This window comes from Coturnix japonica, chromosome 3 (genome assembly GCF_001577835.2).
Source record: "Coturnix japonica isolate 7356 chromosome 3, Coturnix japonica 2.1, whole genome shotgun sequence".
Classification (NCBI taxonomy): domain Eukaryota; kingdom Metazoa; phylum Chordata; class Aves; order Galliformes; family Phasianidae; genus Coturnix; species Coturnix japonica.
The window spans coordinates 10,427,734-10,440,945 of NC_029518.1; the positions used below are offsets into that span (position 1 = coordinate 10,427,734).

The 13,212-nt window shown below is 37.0% G+C and overlaps 1 protein-coding gene across 1 annotated transcript in view; it reads left to right on the forward strand.

Annotated features, from left to right (window-relative positions):
• PPP1R21 (protein phosphatase 1 regulatory subunit 21) overlaps window positions 1-13,212 on the forward strand; it is a 28,201-nt gene that overhangs the window by 6,636 nt on the left and 8,353 nt on the right. Inside the window, 9 exon segments of the mRNA XM_015856927.1 lie at window positions 2,215-2,309; window positions 4,286-4,338; window positions 6,409-6,558; window positions 9,480-9,581; window positions 9,656-9,744; window positions 10,431-10,567; window positions 10,688-10,780; window positions 12,495-12,622; window positions 12,965-13,117. Coding sequence (XP_015712413.1) covers window positions 2,215-2,309; window positions 4,286-4,338; window positions 6,409-6,558; window positions 9,480-9,581; window positions 9,656-9,744; window positions 10,431-10,567; window positions 10,688-10,780; window positions 12,495-12,622; window positions 12,965-13,117 — 1,000 coding nt within the window.

The window sequence follows — 13,212 nt, forward strand, 5'->3', positions numbered from 1 at the left end:
CAACAATGTATTATCTAGATGGTGCAGGTTTGACTTCTTAATTCTGCTGACCAGACAATCAGGTCCAGAGGCAGCTCTTACTGAGTGATTTTGTCTGCCAGAATGTTTTAGGTAGTTGTGAAGTAGATGAGTGCGTGTCATTTAACACTGTAAACTGTAAAGGAGCTCCTGAACTTGCATGAAACTAAGATTGGAGTTTATAAAAGCTGCACATGGGGGGGGGAGCAAACAACATACCTCAAAAAACTTGGTAAGATATACCAAGACAACCAACTACAGAGTTTTAAGAATTATAAGAATTACCTCTCGTACTTCCTGTCTTTCACACCTCTCTCCCCTCCTCAATTGCCCCCTGAACTGAAGCTTTTTCTTTAGGTAGAACATCAACTAGAGTATTTGAGGGCATTGGGTTTTTTTTTTGTTGTTGTTGTTGCTTTTTGGGTTTTTTTGCTCAACAATTCTATTGCTAGCTTAGAATATTCTTACTGTATTGAAGACAACTTGTAGAAAATGGGAAGTTAAGCTGAGGGCCAGATTCAGATCTTTATTGTAATGGATAAAATGCATAGTAATGCTCAGTGGTCAGATGAAGAACTTCCTTGCAGTAGTGATCTTGGGACTGTATCTGTTATTTTCGTAATACAAAGATACTTGAGTTTTACTAACTCTTATTAAACAATCCTTGGGAAGTCACTTATGAATGACTTAAAAGATGATGAAGGCTGTGTACTACTGCAGGTTGTTTGCAGTTTTGGGGGATTATTTTGAGATGTTTAAACAGAGAAAAGCATTGTCTTAATCTCCTTTTAATTTAAAGCATATTTGCTGTGTCTGACTGGGTAATTAATGTCACTGTAAGAAATTGTCTCTACCGTTTAAGAAGGGAGACTCATAAAAATAAAGCCTGATACTTCGTGATTTCAGCCATTATGTCCAGTTCTCAACAGACTGTTATTTTAATATTCCTGCATGGGAGCGCTGGTCTTGTATTTTCCCCAGCTTTTCAATGGAAGGGATCCATTTTCCTTTTAGATGAAGTCTTTGTCTGAGAAAGGCAAGGGTTATAATACTTGACAGTGTGCGTGCCTAGGAAATTAAAGCGCAAAGTGTAAAGCAAAATTTATCAAATTATTTATTAGCCATTCCTTTATATTATGAGAGGGAAACATATGTATTTATACAGTTTGTCTGAGTTTTTCTGCCATTCTTAATGCTACTGTATTTTATACTATACAGTTTCTATGCAATTTTGGGTCTGTTCTTTAAGGAAGATCCTTCTTAATGTGTATGAGCTACTCACTGGGTAGTTTCTTCATATATTGCTTGTCCATTTGGATTCTTCTTCTTCTCTGTCAGTCCTGATAAAATTCATTGTGTTTTAATGTTTTATTGAAAGAAAAAGCAAACTATTGCTTTGACACCTTCCTCCTACCCTCCAATACACGTGCAGGAGTTCTAGATGTCAAACTGGAAACAAAACACTGAAGATTTTGAGGGCCTAAGTTTGGTAAGGTGTAGAATTCTGGTCTGAAAAATGCTCAGTAGTCTTTGTATGTAATGCTGGAATGGTTTACTGTTCATCTCTATCCTAGATGTATTAATAGTCATAACAACTCAGATTTGCCTCTCCGTATGCAATCAGATGCAAGTGAGGCAGATCTAGAGAAAAATTGCTTCAGAACGTTTCAGAACAATTTGCAAGATCTTGTGAGAACAAGTGCTATAGTAAAAATGCGTAAATACAGGACTTTGAAAGGCTCTCAAGATACTTCTAATGATGATTTGGCAATTTACTGAACTGTTACCATTTCACTACTTGTATGTTGAAATATCATATCCAGTGTATGTTAGCTAACATAAAGGCCCTTTTGCACTCCCATTCAAATTTCAATAGGAAATAATATTTTTATACAGCACGCAATAACTGTGGAACTGAATAATAATATAAAGATCAACTTTAAAGTAAATTGAGAATAGAATTTGGGATTTGCAGCATTTTGTTGCATCTTTCTATGCATTTGTTAATGATTAAAATACATTCGCATATTGTAAATGTGACATAAAGGAGAATGGATGACTCTTACTCTCCTGTTTTTGACCTCAGAGAGAGAGGTATCCTGTGAGCTAAAGTGGTGGTTAACAGATTAACTTCTGAAGTTTTACAATGTATACATGTGTGCTTTTTTGTGTGTTTGTTTTTGTTCTGTTATTTAGTCAGCAACAGTTAAAGGATCTTCAAGCAGCTTTGGGCAGTAGACTGGAAGAATCCCTATGCATAATCAATGAAAAAGTACCTTTTAATGACACAAGTACGTATTACCTTGGTGTACATTTTTTAGCCCTCTTTACTTTTGGGTATTCATCTGGAGGAAGTGCGCTTTTAAAACACATTAGATATAAGAAAAGTTGGGCCATCAAAACAGGCACCTAGTGCTAATTGTAACTTGTATTCAGAAAGGTCCCTTCCAACCCAAACCATTTTATGATGACATTCATCTTTTCATTTAGTGGTCTTAAATTTTCAAATATTATATATAAAATGAAAATTGAAACTTTAAAAGGTTTTTGAGCAACATACTGCTTGTGTTGCTTGGTGTTGACAGAGTATTGTGGAAGATGAAAGCTTATCCGCTTCTTTAGGTATTCACCTCAAAGGATGTTACTGTCAATGTATGTAGTCCTATTAAACCATATGCTAGTAGCTATGGAAATGCATTATTTAAGTAATGATCTGTGCTCTGTGGGGAGTCCGTCACATTTCTCATCTCTGATTAGAAAACTCTCAGACTATTATTAATTCATCTTTTATCTTGGGCTTACTCATATTTTTAAAGAAAAGATACTTTGATTTTTGGAACAGGGACTTTTGTCCTGAAGGACTATTTTAGTACTGAAATCAATACGTGCAAGATCAGTGTTGGGTGTTGTTTTCAATAGCTTGGAAATGAGGTTGTATTTAAGCATATGTCAGTCTCTACTCTTTTGGCAGTGAGAGTGAGAGGAGCTGGAATAGTGAAAAAGCTGGTGTTGGTAAGATAGTTTGGAAAAGCAAAACTAGGCTGTTTGTTGTCTGTCTTATAGGTTTTATTGGTAGAAGATTTTATGTTTGATGAGGTTCTAAGCTCTGTGAAGGTTGTTCAGAATAGCCTTCCATCCTCTAACAGCTGTTCTGGCTGGGTGCTGCAGGGGTGAGCCATTCAGGTTCTGTGTTGGCAATCCTGTGAGTTTTGGCTTGGGAAAAAGAAATAGATCCTTCTCTTTAGAAAACATTGACCCTCATGCGGCATAATATGTTTAGATATCAGTGCTTTGAGTTGATATCCCTTTTATTTTATTTTTTTTCCCTATTCATTCCTCTCACACAGGGAGCTTTGCCTACTATCTTCTTGTTCATGCTTCTCTGGCTTCTTTGGCTGATATCTACAGGTGATTGTCCTTGTAGCAAGAGCTTTGGTGCAAGTAATTTATCTGCTTGCTCAACTGCTGTGATCACATAGCACACTTGCTTGTCTAGAAAATGCTGCAGGGATGGAAAGCTCCTATGCAATAGAAGGGCGAGAGAAAATTAGGAAATGTTTGTTTGCTATGGATTCCATTGTGAATAACAGGAAAAAAAAGAGTAAGAAGTTGAGTTTTCTCTGTATTCCAGTTTAAACTCAAGTGGTGCTTATTGCATTTAATTGAGGATGGATCTGTTTCTCTTAAAGAACTTTAAGGCTTTGTAAGCTGTTCTCCGGGCACAAATATCCCTCTGCCTCTTTAAAATAAAAAGTGTGCTTATTTGTTAGTTGAATAATCGTTCCAGGTGCTCTGTAGCTGAAACAAAGCCAGAAATATATGGAGAGTAGAGCTTATTCTATGCTATCCACAGTTCATGTAGATACAGGAGCTTTTTAGAGCACACAGACAGTGGGAAGAATAAGTTGATCTTATTTGACAGTTGTTGGGATGTGACTGAAATTTGAAGATCATCATAAATTTTTAAGGATATTTTTAAAAAGGCTTCTCTTACATAGTAAAAAAAAAATTATTGCTTTTCTGTGCAAGATTTGTTTCCTATTAAATCAAGCTTTTAAAGGACAAACATAGAAATACTTCCTCTCCTCTTAGTCACTGTTCTTGAATAACAGTGATTAGTCCAACCTTATTAACTCAGTTCTTCCAATTTTTTGTTATTACTTATATGAACTATAATGTTACTGCAATGAAATTCCCATTCAAACTTCTGCATACCAATAAAAAACAAGTGTTTTAATAAGTACATATCTCAATTTCTGCCATGCAGGATCTAATCGGTACAACGCTCTGAATGTGCCATTGCACAACAGAAGATACCAGGTAAGCAGTTCTTGGGACTTAGTATATAAAGAAGTAACTTTCTACACAGGTGTGGATTAAAACCAGCCATTTAGGCAACCCGAAATAGCAGAAGGTGATCTGTTTTGCTTGGCAATCCAAGAAAAGTATCCACAAAGCCTCTGCAATTCTTAAAGATGCTTTTCTCTTGGGTTATTAACACGTAACTCCTCATCTCACCCTGACCTAGACCTGGTTCATTAACCCCTGGATGGTGATTGTTATCAGTTTTAATTCAACTGTACTTCTATAGGAAGAGTGCCAAAAAGGCTTAAATATTTCTTTAGTCAAAGCTGCATGAAATATTCTCCTTTTCAGTGCCAACCTGCACTGTTAAAACTTCAATGTTTTATTTTAAAGATGCATCGGTTCGGTGGATTTAACTGTCTTGTTGAAAAAAAGAAAGTTTTGATACTTTAAATTCCATTTCACTTAAAATAGGCTTCTTTAGTTGCGTTACTGGAGGTCCAGAGAGTGTTTTAGTTTGAAAAGTGCATTTGTGTACACTAGAGTACTATGCTAGCTAATATTACTTGTCATTGCTTGTAATCCTTTCGAGGAATAAATCCTGTAATTCTGAGAGCTCTGTGAGGTTCATCCACACATTATGAAATACTTCTAGACTTTTTATTGCAGCCAAATTGCTCTTGATCATTTAACTCTTAGTAAATAACTTCAAACAGTTTGAGTTCATTACTGTAATATCACCAGCTTCCTCAAGAACGTGATTCGCTCTATTCAAAAATGCACCACAGTTCTTTGTGAATTTCTACACATATCAGGGATTTAGCTGGAGAAAATGAGATCCTTTGATGTCAGTACTGACATTGCTGCTGTGCTATCAGTGAGGATGGACTCCACGAGGCAGAGGAGATGGTTGGTCGAACTTATATAACTAGAACCTTTGAGGTAGTTCATTCACATTTCTCTGTAGAAAGCTTTCAAATAGCTGCTTTTTTCTTTCCTTAGAGATATGTGTATATGTGACCTTGTTCCTCATAAATCTGCTCTGAGAACTGGCAACCTGCTGCACAGTTCTGTGATGGAAGTGGTCTTAATTCAGCCTGTTGCTGAGTACTAGGAAAAATCTGAATAGCTGCAGAGATCATCCTTTTACTGTTGTGTGGCTGTGCTCTGTGAGAGAACTTCACATTTAATGATCTACAATCTTGAAAATGTTCTGGGCCAGAATTTTATGACTCTTTGCCATTCTATTGTAGAAGTGCTGGCTGCAGCATAAGGGACAGCAAAAAAAATATAGTGGTCTGCTTTCCTGCCTTGCATAATTAATCAACATGCATGAAACGAGTATAACTACTATATTGTTTGCCCTCTAAACCTGATCCATGGTTTAGATTCAATTCATTTAATACTTCATTGGAATATTACCAGCTCAGTGCCAAGGAATAGTTCATTCTTGCTTGCACTGTCATACTGTTCTGTCTTTTATATCCACAATAGAACATGGTTTTCTACTTCATTGCCTTTGGGTTTTTTGGACTGCCCAATTTTGAATTTGTTTCTCAGATACCTTCCTACTACGGTAAAGGTAAAGAACAGCCTAATGAAAATAGCAGCTCAGTTCTGTCCAGGTGGGAGAATCGAGTGCTACTGAACAGAATAAGCAGGCACTTTTTATTCATTTATCCTGTTGTTTTTTCACTACTAGTTAAGCTTCCTTAAAGTCATTAAAAACTTCTCACTGTTGCCATGCTTACAGAACTGAGCTGTCGTCAGTAATCAATCTGTTGATCTTTAGAAGTCTATCATTATAATAACTGCCATAGTTCTTATGACCCATGGTTTGAGCAGTAGAGCAAAAAGCAAGCATCGTTGTATGGAATGAACTTCATCAAAGAAAAGCATGCACTTCTAAATTGTGTTGTAGCATATGAAAAGTGTTTTATAATAAGTTATAAACAATTACTGTTGTGTTTTAGGTTGAACTATTAGGAAAGAAGTCATAGCATTTTTCTTGTACCTAAACACAGAATGTCTTTTGTATTTAAGTAGGTTCATGTCATGCAGTCATTTTTGTAACTGTTTTCACAGCTCAAGTTGCGAGACCTTGCTGGCCAGGCATTGTCTTTTGTGCAAGAAATTGTAACAGCTCTTCTGAATTTTCATACATATACTGAGCAGAGGGTCCAGATCTTCCCCATTGATTCTGCAACGGACATTATATCGCCATTGAATCAGAAGGTAAAATTTTCTGATTACAGCTATATGTATATTCAGTTAAATGGACTTTCCTGAGTGCATAATCTTAGTCATGGAAACTTCTACCACCTTTACTGGAAAGATGTAAATGTGTTCCTGAGAGGCAAGCTCTCTTGCATGAGAGGTCTCTTCTGCTGGGTGGACTGTTCATGTGCAAAAGGATGGTTGCAAAGAATCCTTTCCCTCTATGCCTTTTTGAAAATAACAGCATGAAGAGCGGCAGCATGGTCATCAAATCAAAGCTTTGCTTTTGAAATGTTAAATGGAAGTGCGTTGTTGAAGAGATCAGCTGAGTTTCACGAAGAGGGTGGTGACGCCCTGGAACAGGTTGCCCAAGGAGGTTGTGGATACCCCATCCCTGGAGGCATTCAAGGCCAGGCTGGATGTGGCTCTGGGCTGCCCCATCTGGTGGTTGGCAACCCTGCATGTAGCAGCGGGGTTGAAACTTGGATGGTCACTGTGGTCCTTTTCAACTCAGGCCATTCTATGATGACTTCAAGTATGCTGACATTGAGAAACCTGACCTAAGTCTTTCACAAATCAATGGGACGATTTCTTAGAGTATATTCCAGAGTTCTCAAGTTTGATCTTCTGTGTTTTTCTTTCTGTGCCATGAAGCATAGATAATAATTTTATGCACAGATATTTGTGCAGGAGGTCCTTATTATGTATGCTATGGAATAAAACTGCTTTAATATCTGAGTTGTTAAGTAGCCTCAGTGGACAAACATGCATCAAAGTTGCTAGATAACCCAGTGTTTTGTGATTCAACTGATGATTTCAGTTTAGTAGTTTGTATGGCTCAGACTTTGAAAATCTTTCATTGAATGGCCATAACACCTGTAGGAGCAAATGTAAACTGTTGCAAAACTTTTCTGTTCTTGGGAGGACCTCCTTCAGTCTCCTTACAAGGACCAAATATGTTTTTGGGGATATTTATCAGCTAGAGAAATCCTATTCAATATATTTTCTCAATCCTTTTACCTATATAATCAAGAATAAGTTTTTCCAGAGGTTCAGCATAGATCTTAGTTTGAGAATGGTATATTCTTGTTTCACTAATAATACTCTGAATGGCACATCCTTCTTCTAAGAATGGAGAGATTTTATCTTTCAAGTTCTTTGGAGCAGAAACTGTCTCTCCTTGTTTATGTGGCCTCCTGTGGTGATGGGAGTCCACAGACACTACTGCCCTTTACCCTGGTCAGCTAAATTGGGTTTCATAGACAGCGTTTCTCATGCATGTTTTTGTCTTAATGTCCTAATCAGCAGTTCTTTGTTTTTCAGCAGAGAAAAATGCTTTCACACAGCTGAAAGATGCAACTTAATCACAACTCTAATCTGATTCTCTCTAGACAGTTGTTTAGGTTTTGTCGTCACAAATTCTCTTGTAGCCTACCTTTATTCTTTTTATGTTTATGACCTAAATGCTTTAGTGCATTCTACCTCACAGCTTTCGTGATGATTTCCCAGCAAAAAGTTCTCTTTTGTCACTCACTGAAGCTGCTGTTGCTCCTGTATCTTCAGTTAACATACATAGTTGCTTGTCAGCTATTCTCCGTGTGGTCTTAGCTTCTCCACTGAGTGCTTCAGAAACCTCCTTTAATGCAAAAAATGAGACAAGTATGCAGTGACTTAGCACACTCGCGCTGATCTGTTTTTCCCCAACTCCAGGTCTTGTCTGGCGCTTTCAAGCTATTTTCCCCACCAGACACTCAAAATAGATGCGGACAATTCCTTTCCAGGTTCAAGTATTCCTTTTCTCCTTAAGCATTGGATTGCTGGTTTCTGCTGGGGCTTCAGCATTGTGTCAGATAATTCCAGTCCTCTTCCTTGCAACACAAGGCAGGAGCTTTCTGCATGTGGCACTTTTTTCTTTAGATTTAGGAACTGACGGTAACTCCGTCCAGATTTATGCATGTGTGCATAAGAGCTTGGCATCTCTTCTTGTTAACACTGTGTTACTGCCGCGTAATAATAACATAAGAAAAACTTCTTGTACCCTACTTGCCTGGGATCTTCACTTACTGTTGTAGTATAAATAACCAAAGGTGAAAGTATCTTTCTGTGGGGTAAATTGTGATCACCAGTATCAGTTGTGGAAAAGGTTCTGTAATACTATGATACATATATCTACTTTGAAGAGCTTGAGTGAATACTATTGTTTTATGGCTTACTTATTTGAAGGATAAGTTAGCCATAAAAATTATTTAAGCGCATTTGAGGAAAGATGGGCAGTGTAATGAGGCCAGAGTTTCAGGATTTCTCTTAACTGTCACATTTGCTGACAGCAGCCATTCCCCCTTTGCTCAGTTACCCCTCTGTCTTTTGCACTGACATAAGCATACTTTTACCCACATAGAAGACTGGACTGAAAACATACAATATTAACTTACATCTCTCTTGCTGTCAGCTCTAACTCAGTTCAGTTCTTCACTACTTTGCACAGCAGAACTGTTGAAATGCTTGTGCTGATTAATAGTACAAGAGCTGATAAGAGAATAGTAGCTGGGAGGAAGGTGTCACAGCTTGTTTTGGTGACCTTAGTGCATGGATCTAGTCTTAATTTGACATACTTGAGCAAGTAACACAAATTTTTTTGTAGTCAAAAACCCAGGTGTACTGTGCATGACAGGTATAGGGAGATAAGGAGATGTGGCAAGGTTATACATGGGAGGGGTTTGCCCAGATTTCCATTACTGTCTTTGCTTTCCCTCAAGGTATGTGTTTGTGTGCCATGTGGAGAAGGGGGCTGTACATCACTTGATTTTATTTTATTAATAGTGTCCTGGGGATCATTTAAAGTGATAGATACTGTGTTAAAACGGACTTTTCTATTGTTCAATGTGAAACAGTTTGAGAGTCTTCAGCAAGCACCATCTCAAATATCTCTCTGTACTCAGTTCTCACAGTATCTTCATGAAAACGCTTTATATGTTCGCCCTCTGGAGGAAGGAATGCTTCAGTTGTTTGAGAGTATTACAGAAGATACAGTGACAGTCCTGGTAAGATTTCTTACTTTTGGTATTGGAAAAAGACTTCTACAGAGCAGAAGTACTTACGTTGTTTTTCTTTCCAGGAAACAACTGTGAAATTGAAGGCCTTTTCAGAACATTTAGCTTCATACTTATGCTTTTTAAGAAAGATTCTTCCTTATCAGTTAAAAAGGTACTTCCAGTTTAATAGATCAAATTGAAGGGGCACTGTCAGATTTGCAACGTTTGCGATGTCTACAACTCAAATATTAAGTCAAACCTTAAAGCACCTTAGACTAAAAAGCAGGAGTTTTCATTGCATACTGTTTTTTGAGCCTTTAGGTTATGCTTTTTCATGTTTTGTCATTTTTTCCAGTAGGCATTAGAAATGAACCAGTATATTTTGAAACTTTTCCCCTTGAAGATGTAGCTTTAATAAAAGCTGTACAGACTTTAATTGTGTTACTCAGTAGTATTGATACTATTCAGGATACTATTATATACTGAAACTGTTGATTTCTTGGGCCTGTCTGAAGGTTTTTGTTATTCTGTATGTATAGCAAAACTTGGATGCGCATCCCTTCTTTAGTGAAAATACGTGCTTCTGAGTGGGTCAAAGGGAGGTACTTTGTCAGTGCAAAGGAAGACTTAAAAAGAGGATTTGGGTTAGGAAGAGAACTTTTTATGATTTCTTTGCACCTATGATTTGCGACTCTAAGTTGACTTTTGTAAAATAACCTCTTTCAATTGCTAGTCCAAAGAAGCAATCGATATAACTACCTATCTACACCCAATATCTTCAAAGCCTTATGTAAGATATTTGCTGATTTGGTGTTTTTTTTTTTTGTGTGTGTGTGTGTTTAAAAATCATATTCCTAGTTTGGAAGAAGAGTGTGAGTCTTCTCTTTGCACAGCTGCTTTAAAAGCTAGAAATATGGAGCTACACAGAGATGTGAAGAGGCTGACAGCGATCTTTGAGAAGCTACACACATATGTTAGTCTTCTTGCTTTACCAAGTAAGTGCCAGTTGGGCTCAGTTGCTTTGAGTCTAGGAGGAACTAGTGTTAGATTTTTAGAGGTAACATTTTCATTAATGATAGTTCTGACATTTTTCTCCTTTTCCATGGTACTTCTAGGTACGAAACCAGAAGGGCTACTGCGAACAAATTACAGCTTGGTGTTTACAAACATTGCTGCAAGCCTTCATGGGTCTCATGACATCCTAAAAGGTGAGGCTACATGAGTAGTGATAGGTTTCAGTTTTCATCCTTAGTCTTTCAACACAGCAGATGTGGGCTTTCTCTGTTACAATGTTAAATGTGTAGTACATAGTAAATCTGATTTGTTTTGCCTTTTTGTCAGGATGACAGGTTTTTGTCATCCACAAATGTTCTTTGCTACTCTGTTCTGTTAGCTTAGTTCTCATGAGTTTTTGGAACATTAAATTGTGATGCTCTAGACCTTCCAGAGCTGTGTTACCTTAGTTTCTGAATTGTATTGTTGTAATTGAACGTATACAGAGTAGAATGTTATAAATATATGTATTCCTTAGTTACATAATGTTGACCTGACACTACCATCAAAATGGAAGTTCTTTTAGATTTCAAGTTGATTACTCTTTTTTAACATGACAGTATAGCCAAAGATGATGAGGAAGTTAGTTTCACAATTGAAGCAGAACTTCTTCCTTCTAAATGGCCTACTCTCCTTTTATATAAAGGACATAGATGTTACATTTCTAGTGGAGAACTGCTTGGTTAACACTCAAGAAGTTTTAAATAATAATGATTCCATATATCATGTAACATCTGTTCCTGTGAAGCTATTTTGGGAAGAGTGATTATTATAGTTGAATTGGTTTGATAGCAGTCAGCTGTATAAAAGTTAAGGTCTTAATTGAAACAAGGTGTTTTGGGTTCTTTTGATCTGTTAGTAATAAAGTCAATAGTACTACTTAATGTTATAGATTCTTTGGTTTAAGTAAATGATTACATCTGAGATTTGTAGGTCAAACACAATGAATTACTAAGCCAGATAGTACGGCAGCATAGATAAGTCTGATATGTTCCTTCTGCCTCTTAGTATGGTTTCTCTAATGTAACGTCAGCTTAATAAAAGAAGAAGACTGAGAAAGTACTGAAGAAAACTGTCAGAACTCATCATAACTCATCATCAGAACTATTTAGCAACGGAAACATTGTGACACCTCAGACTCCCATATTAGAGAATTCTTGATGTGTAGTTTCTCTCTACCTTCCCTAACCCAAATGTAACTCCAGTTCCTTAAATTTGCATTAGATTAAAACTTCTGGTGCTAGTGACTTGAGATTTCTCATTTTTGCAGCTGCAAAACATTTAGTTGTGAAACTAATGATTCTTTGTAAATTACTTTCAGAAAGTTCTTTGTGTGGTGGTGATGTTCTTTGTTTGTTCCCCTACCCTCAGAAGACTATTCTGGTCAGTTTTGCCTGAAAGAAGTTTAGAATACCTCCTCTTCTGCTGTTTAGTTCTGGCAGCCTTTTAGATTTGCTCTGACAATTAAAATACCCTATCCTTTTAAGTTGCATAAGCTTCAAACTTAGGATTGTTAGTAACGTGTTATATCTATCTCTTGTGTCCTGGTGTAAGTATGTGGAAGTGGAAAATATACTTTGGAAATGAAGTTCTAGTTCAGAGGGAGCTTGTTTTCCCTGTATAGTTATGGGTTTTGGGATACAGAGCACACTTAAATGTGTTTCTGTATTCTGCTATCTGTAACAGACACAATGTCTGTTCTAATCAAGAATCTATGGCAATCTACCGAACAACTAAAAGTATCCAGACTAAACATTTGTTCCACTCAAGCAGGAAAAGTATTTAAAGTTCAACATCACAAGCTGAATTTGGAAATGGTCACTTAAATAGACAAAAACCTAAATTACATGAATGTTTCTGTTTTTCTAGACATTTCCAAGCACTACAGTCAAAAAGCTACATTAGAACAAGATGTTCCAACTGCCACACAGAAGCTTATAACTACAAATGACTGTATTTTGTCCTCCATTTTGTCTTTAACAAATGGAGTAGGCAAGGTAACGGAAACTTTTGTTTGAGTATAAAACCACAATTTGAGCATTTATTTTATTTTATTTTTTGCTTTTTCTTTAATAAAAAAAAAAAAATGGTTTGAGAGAGATAAATGTCTTTGATACTCCTAACTATATTCAGACTTAATCTAAGGTATTTCTGTGCTGTATGTTAAAAACAGTAGGCTTTAATAGTAGGTACTGTGAGAGGATGTTTTGCCTTAGTGAGGTCTGAGCATGTGGAGTCCAGTTTCACTAAGTGCTTTTCCTTCTCCTGGGAGTGGAAGTGCTCTGACAAGTCATCCTGTTCAACTTAATTCAAACAGTGACTTCTCTTGGTATGTCTAGATTGCTTCGTTCTTTAGCAACAACTTGGATCACTTCACTTCTTCGCTGAGTTATGGCTCAAAGGGAGGAACAGAGTTCGTCAGCCCTCTTTCAGCGGAGTGTATGCTGCAGTACAAGAAAAAGGCTGTTGCCTATATGAAGTCTCTGAAGAAGGTTTGTTCCGTTCACATGCTTGCACAGAAAGCGTTATTGACTTGCTCTTCATTTATATCAAAGAGAATACAAGTCATTGGTTTCCAGTATTTGGG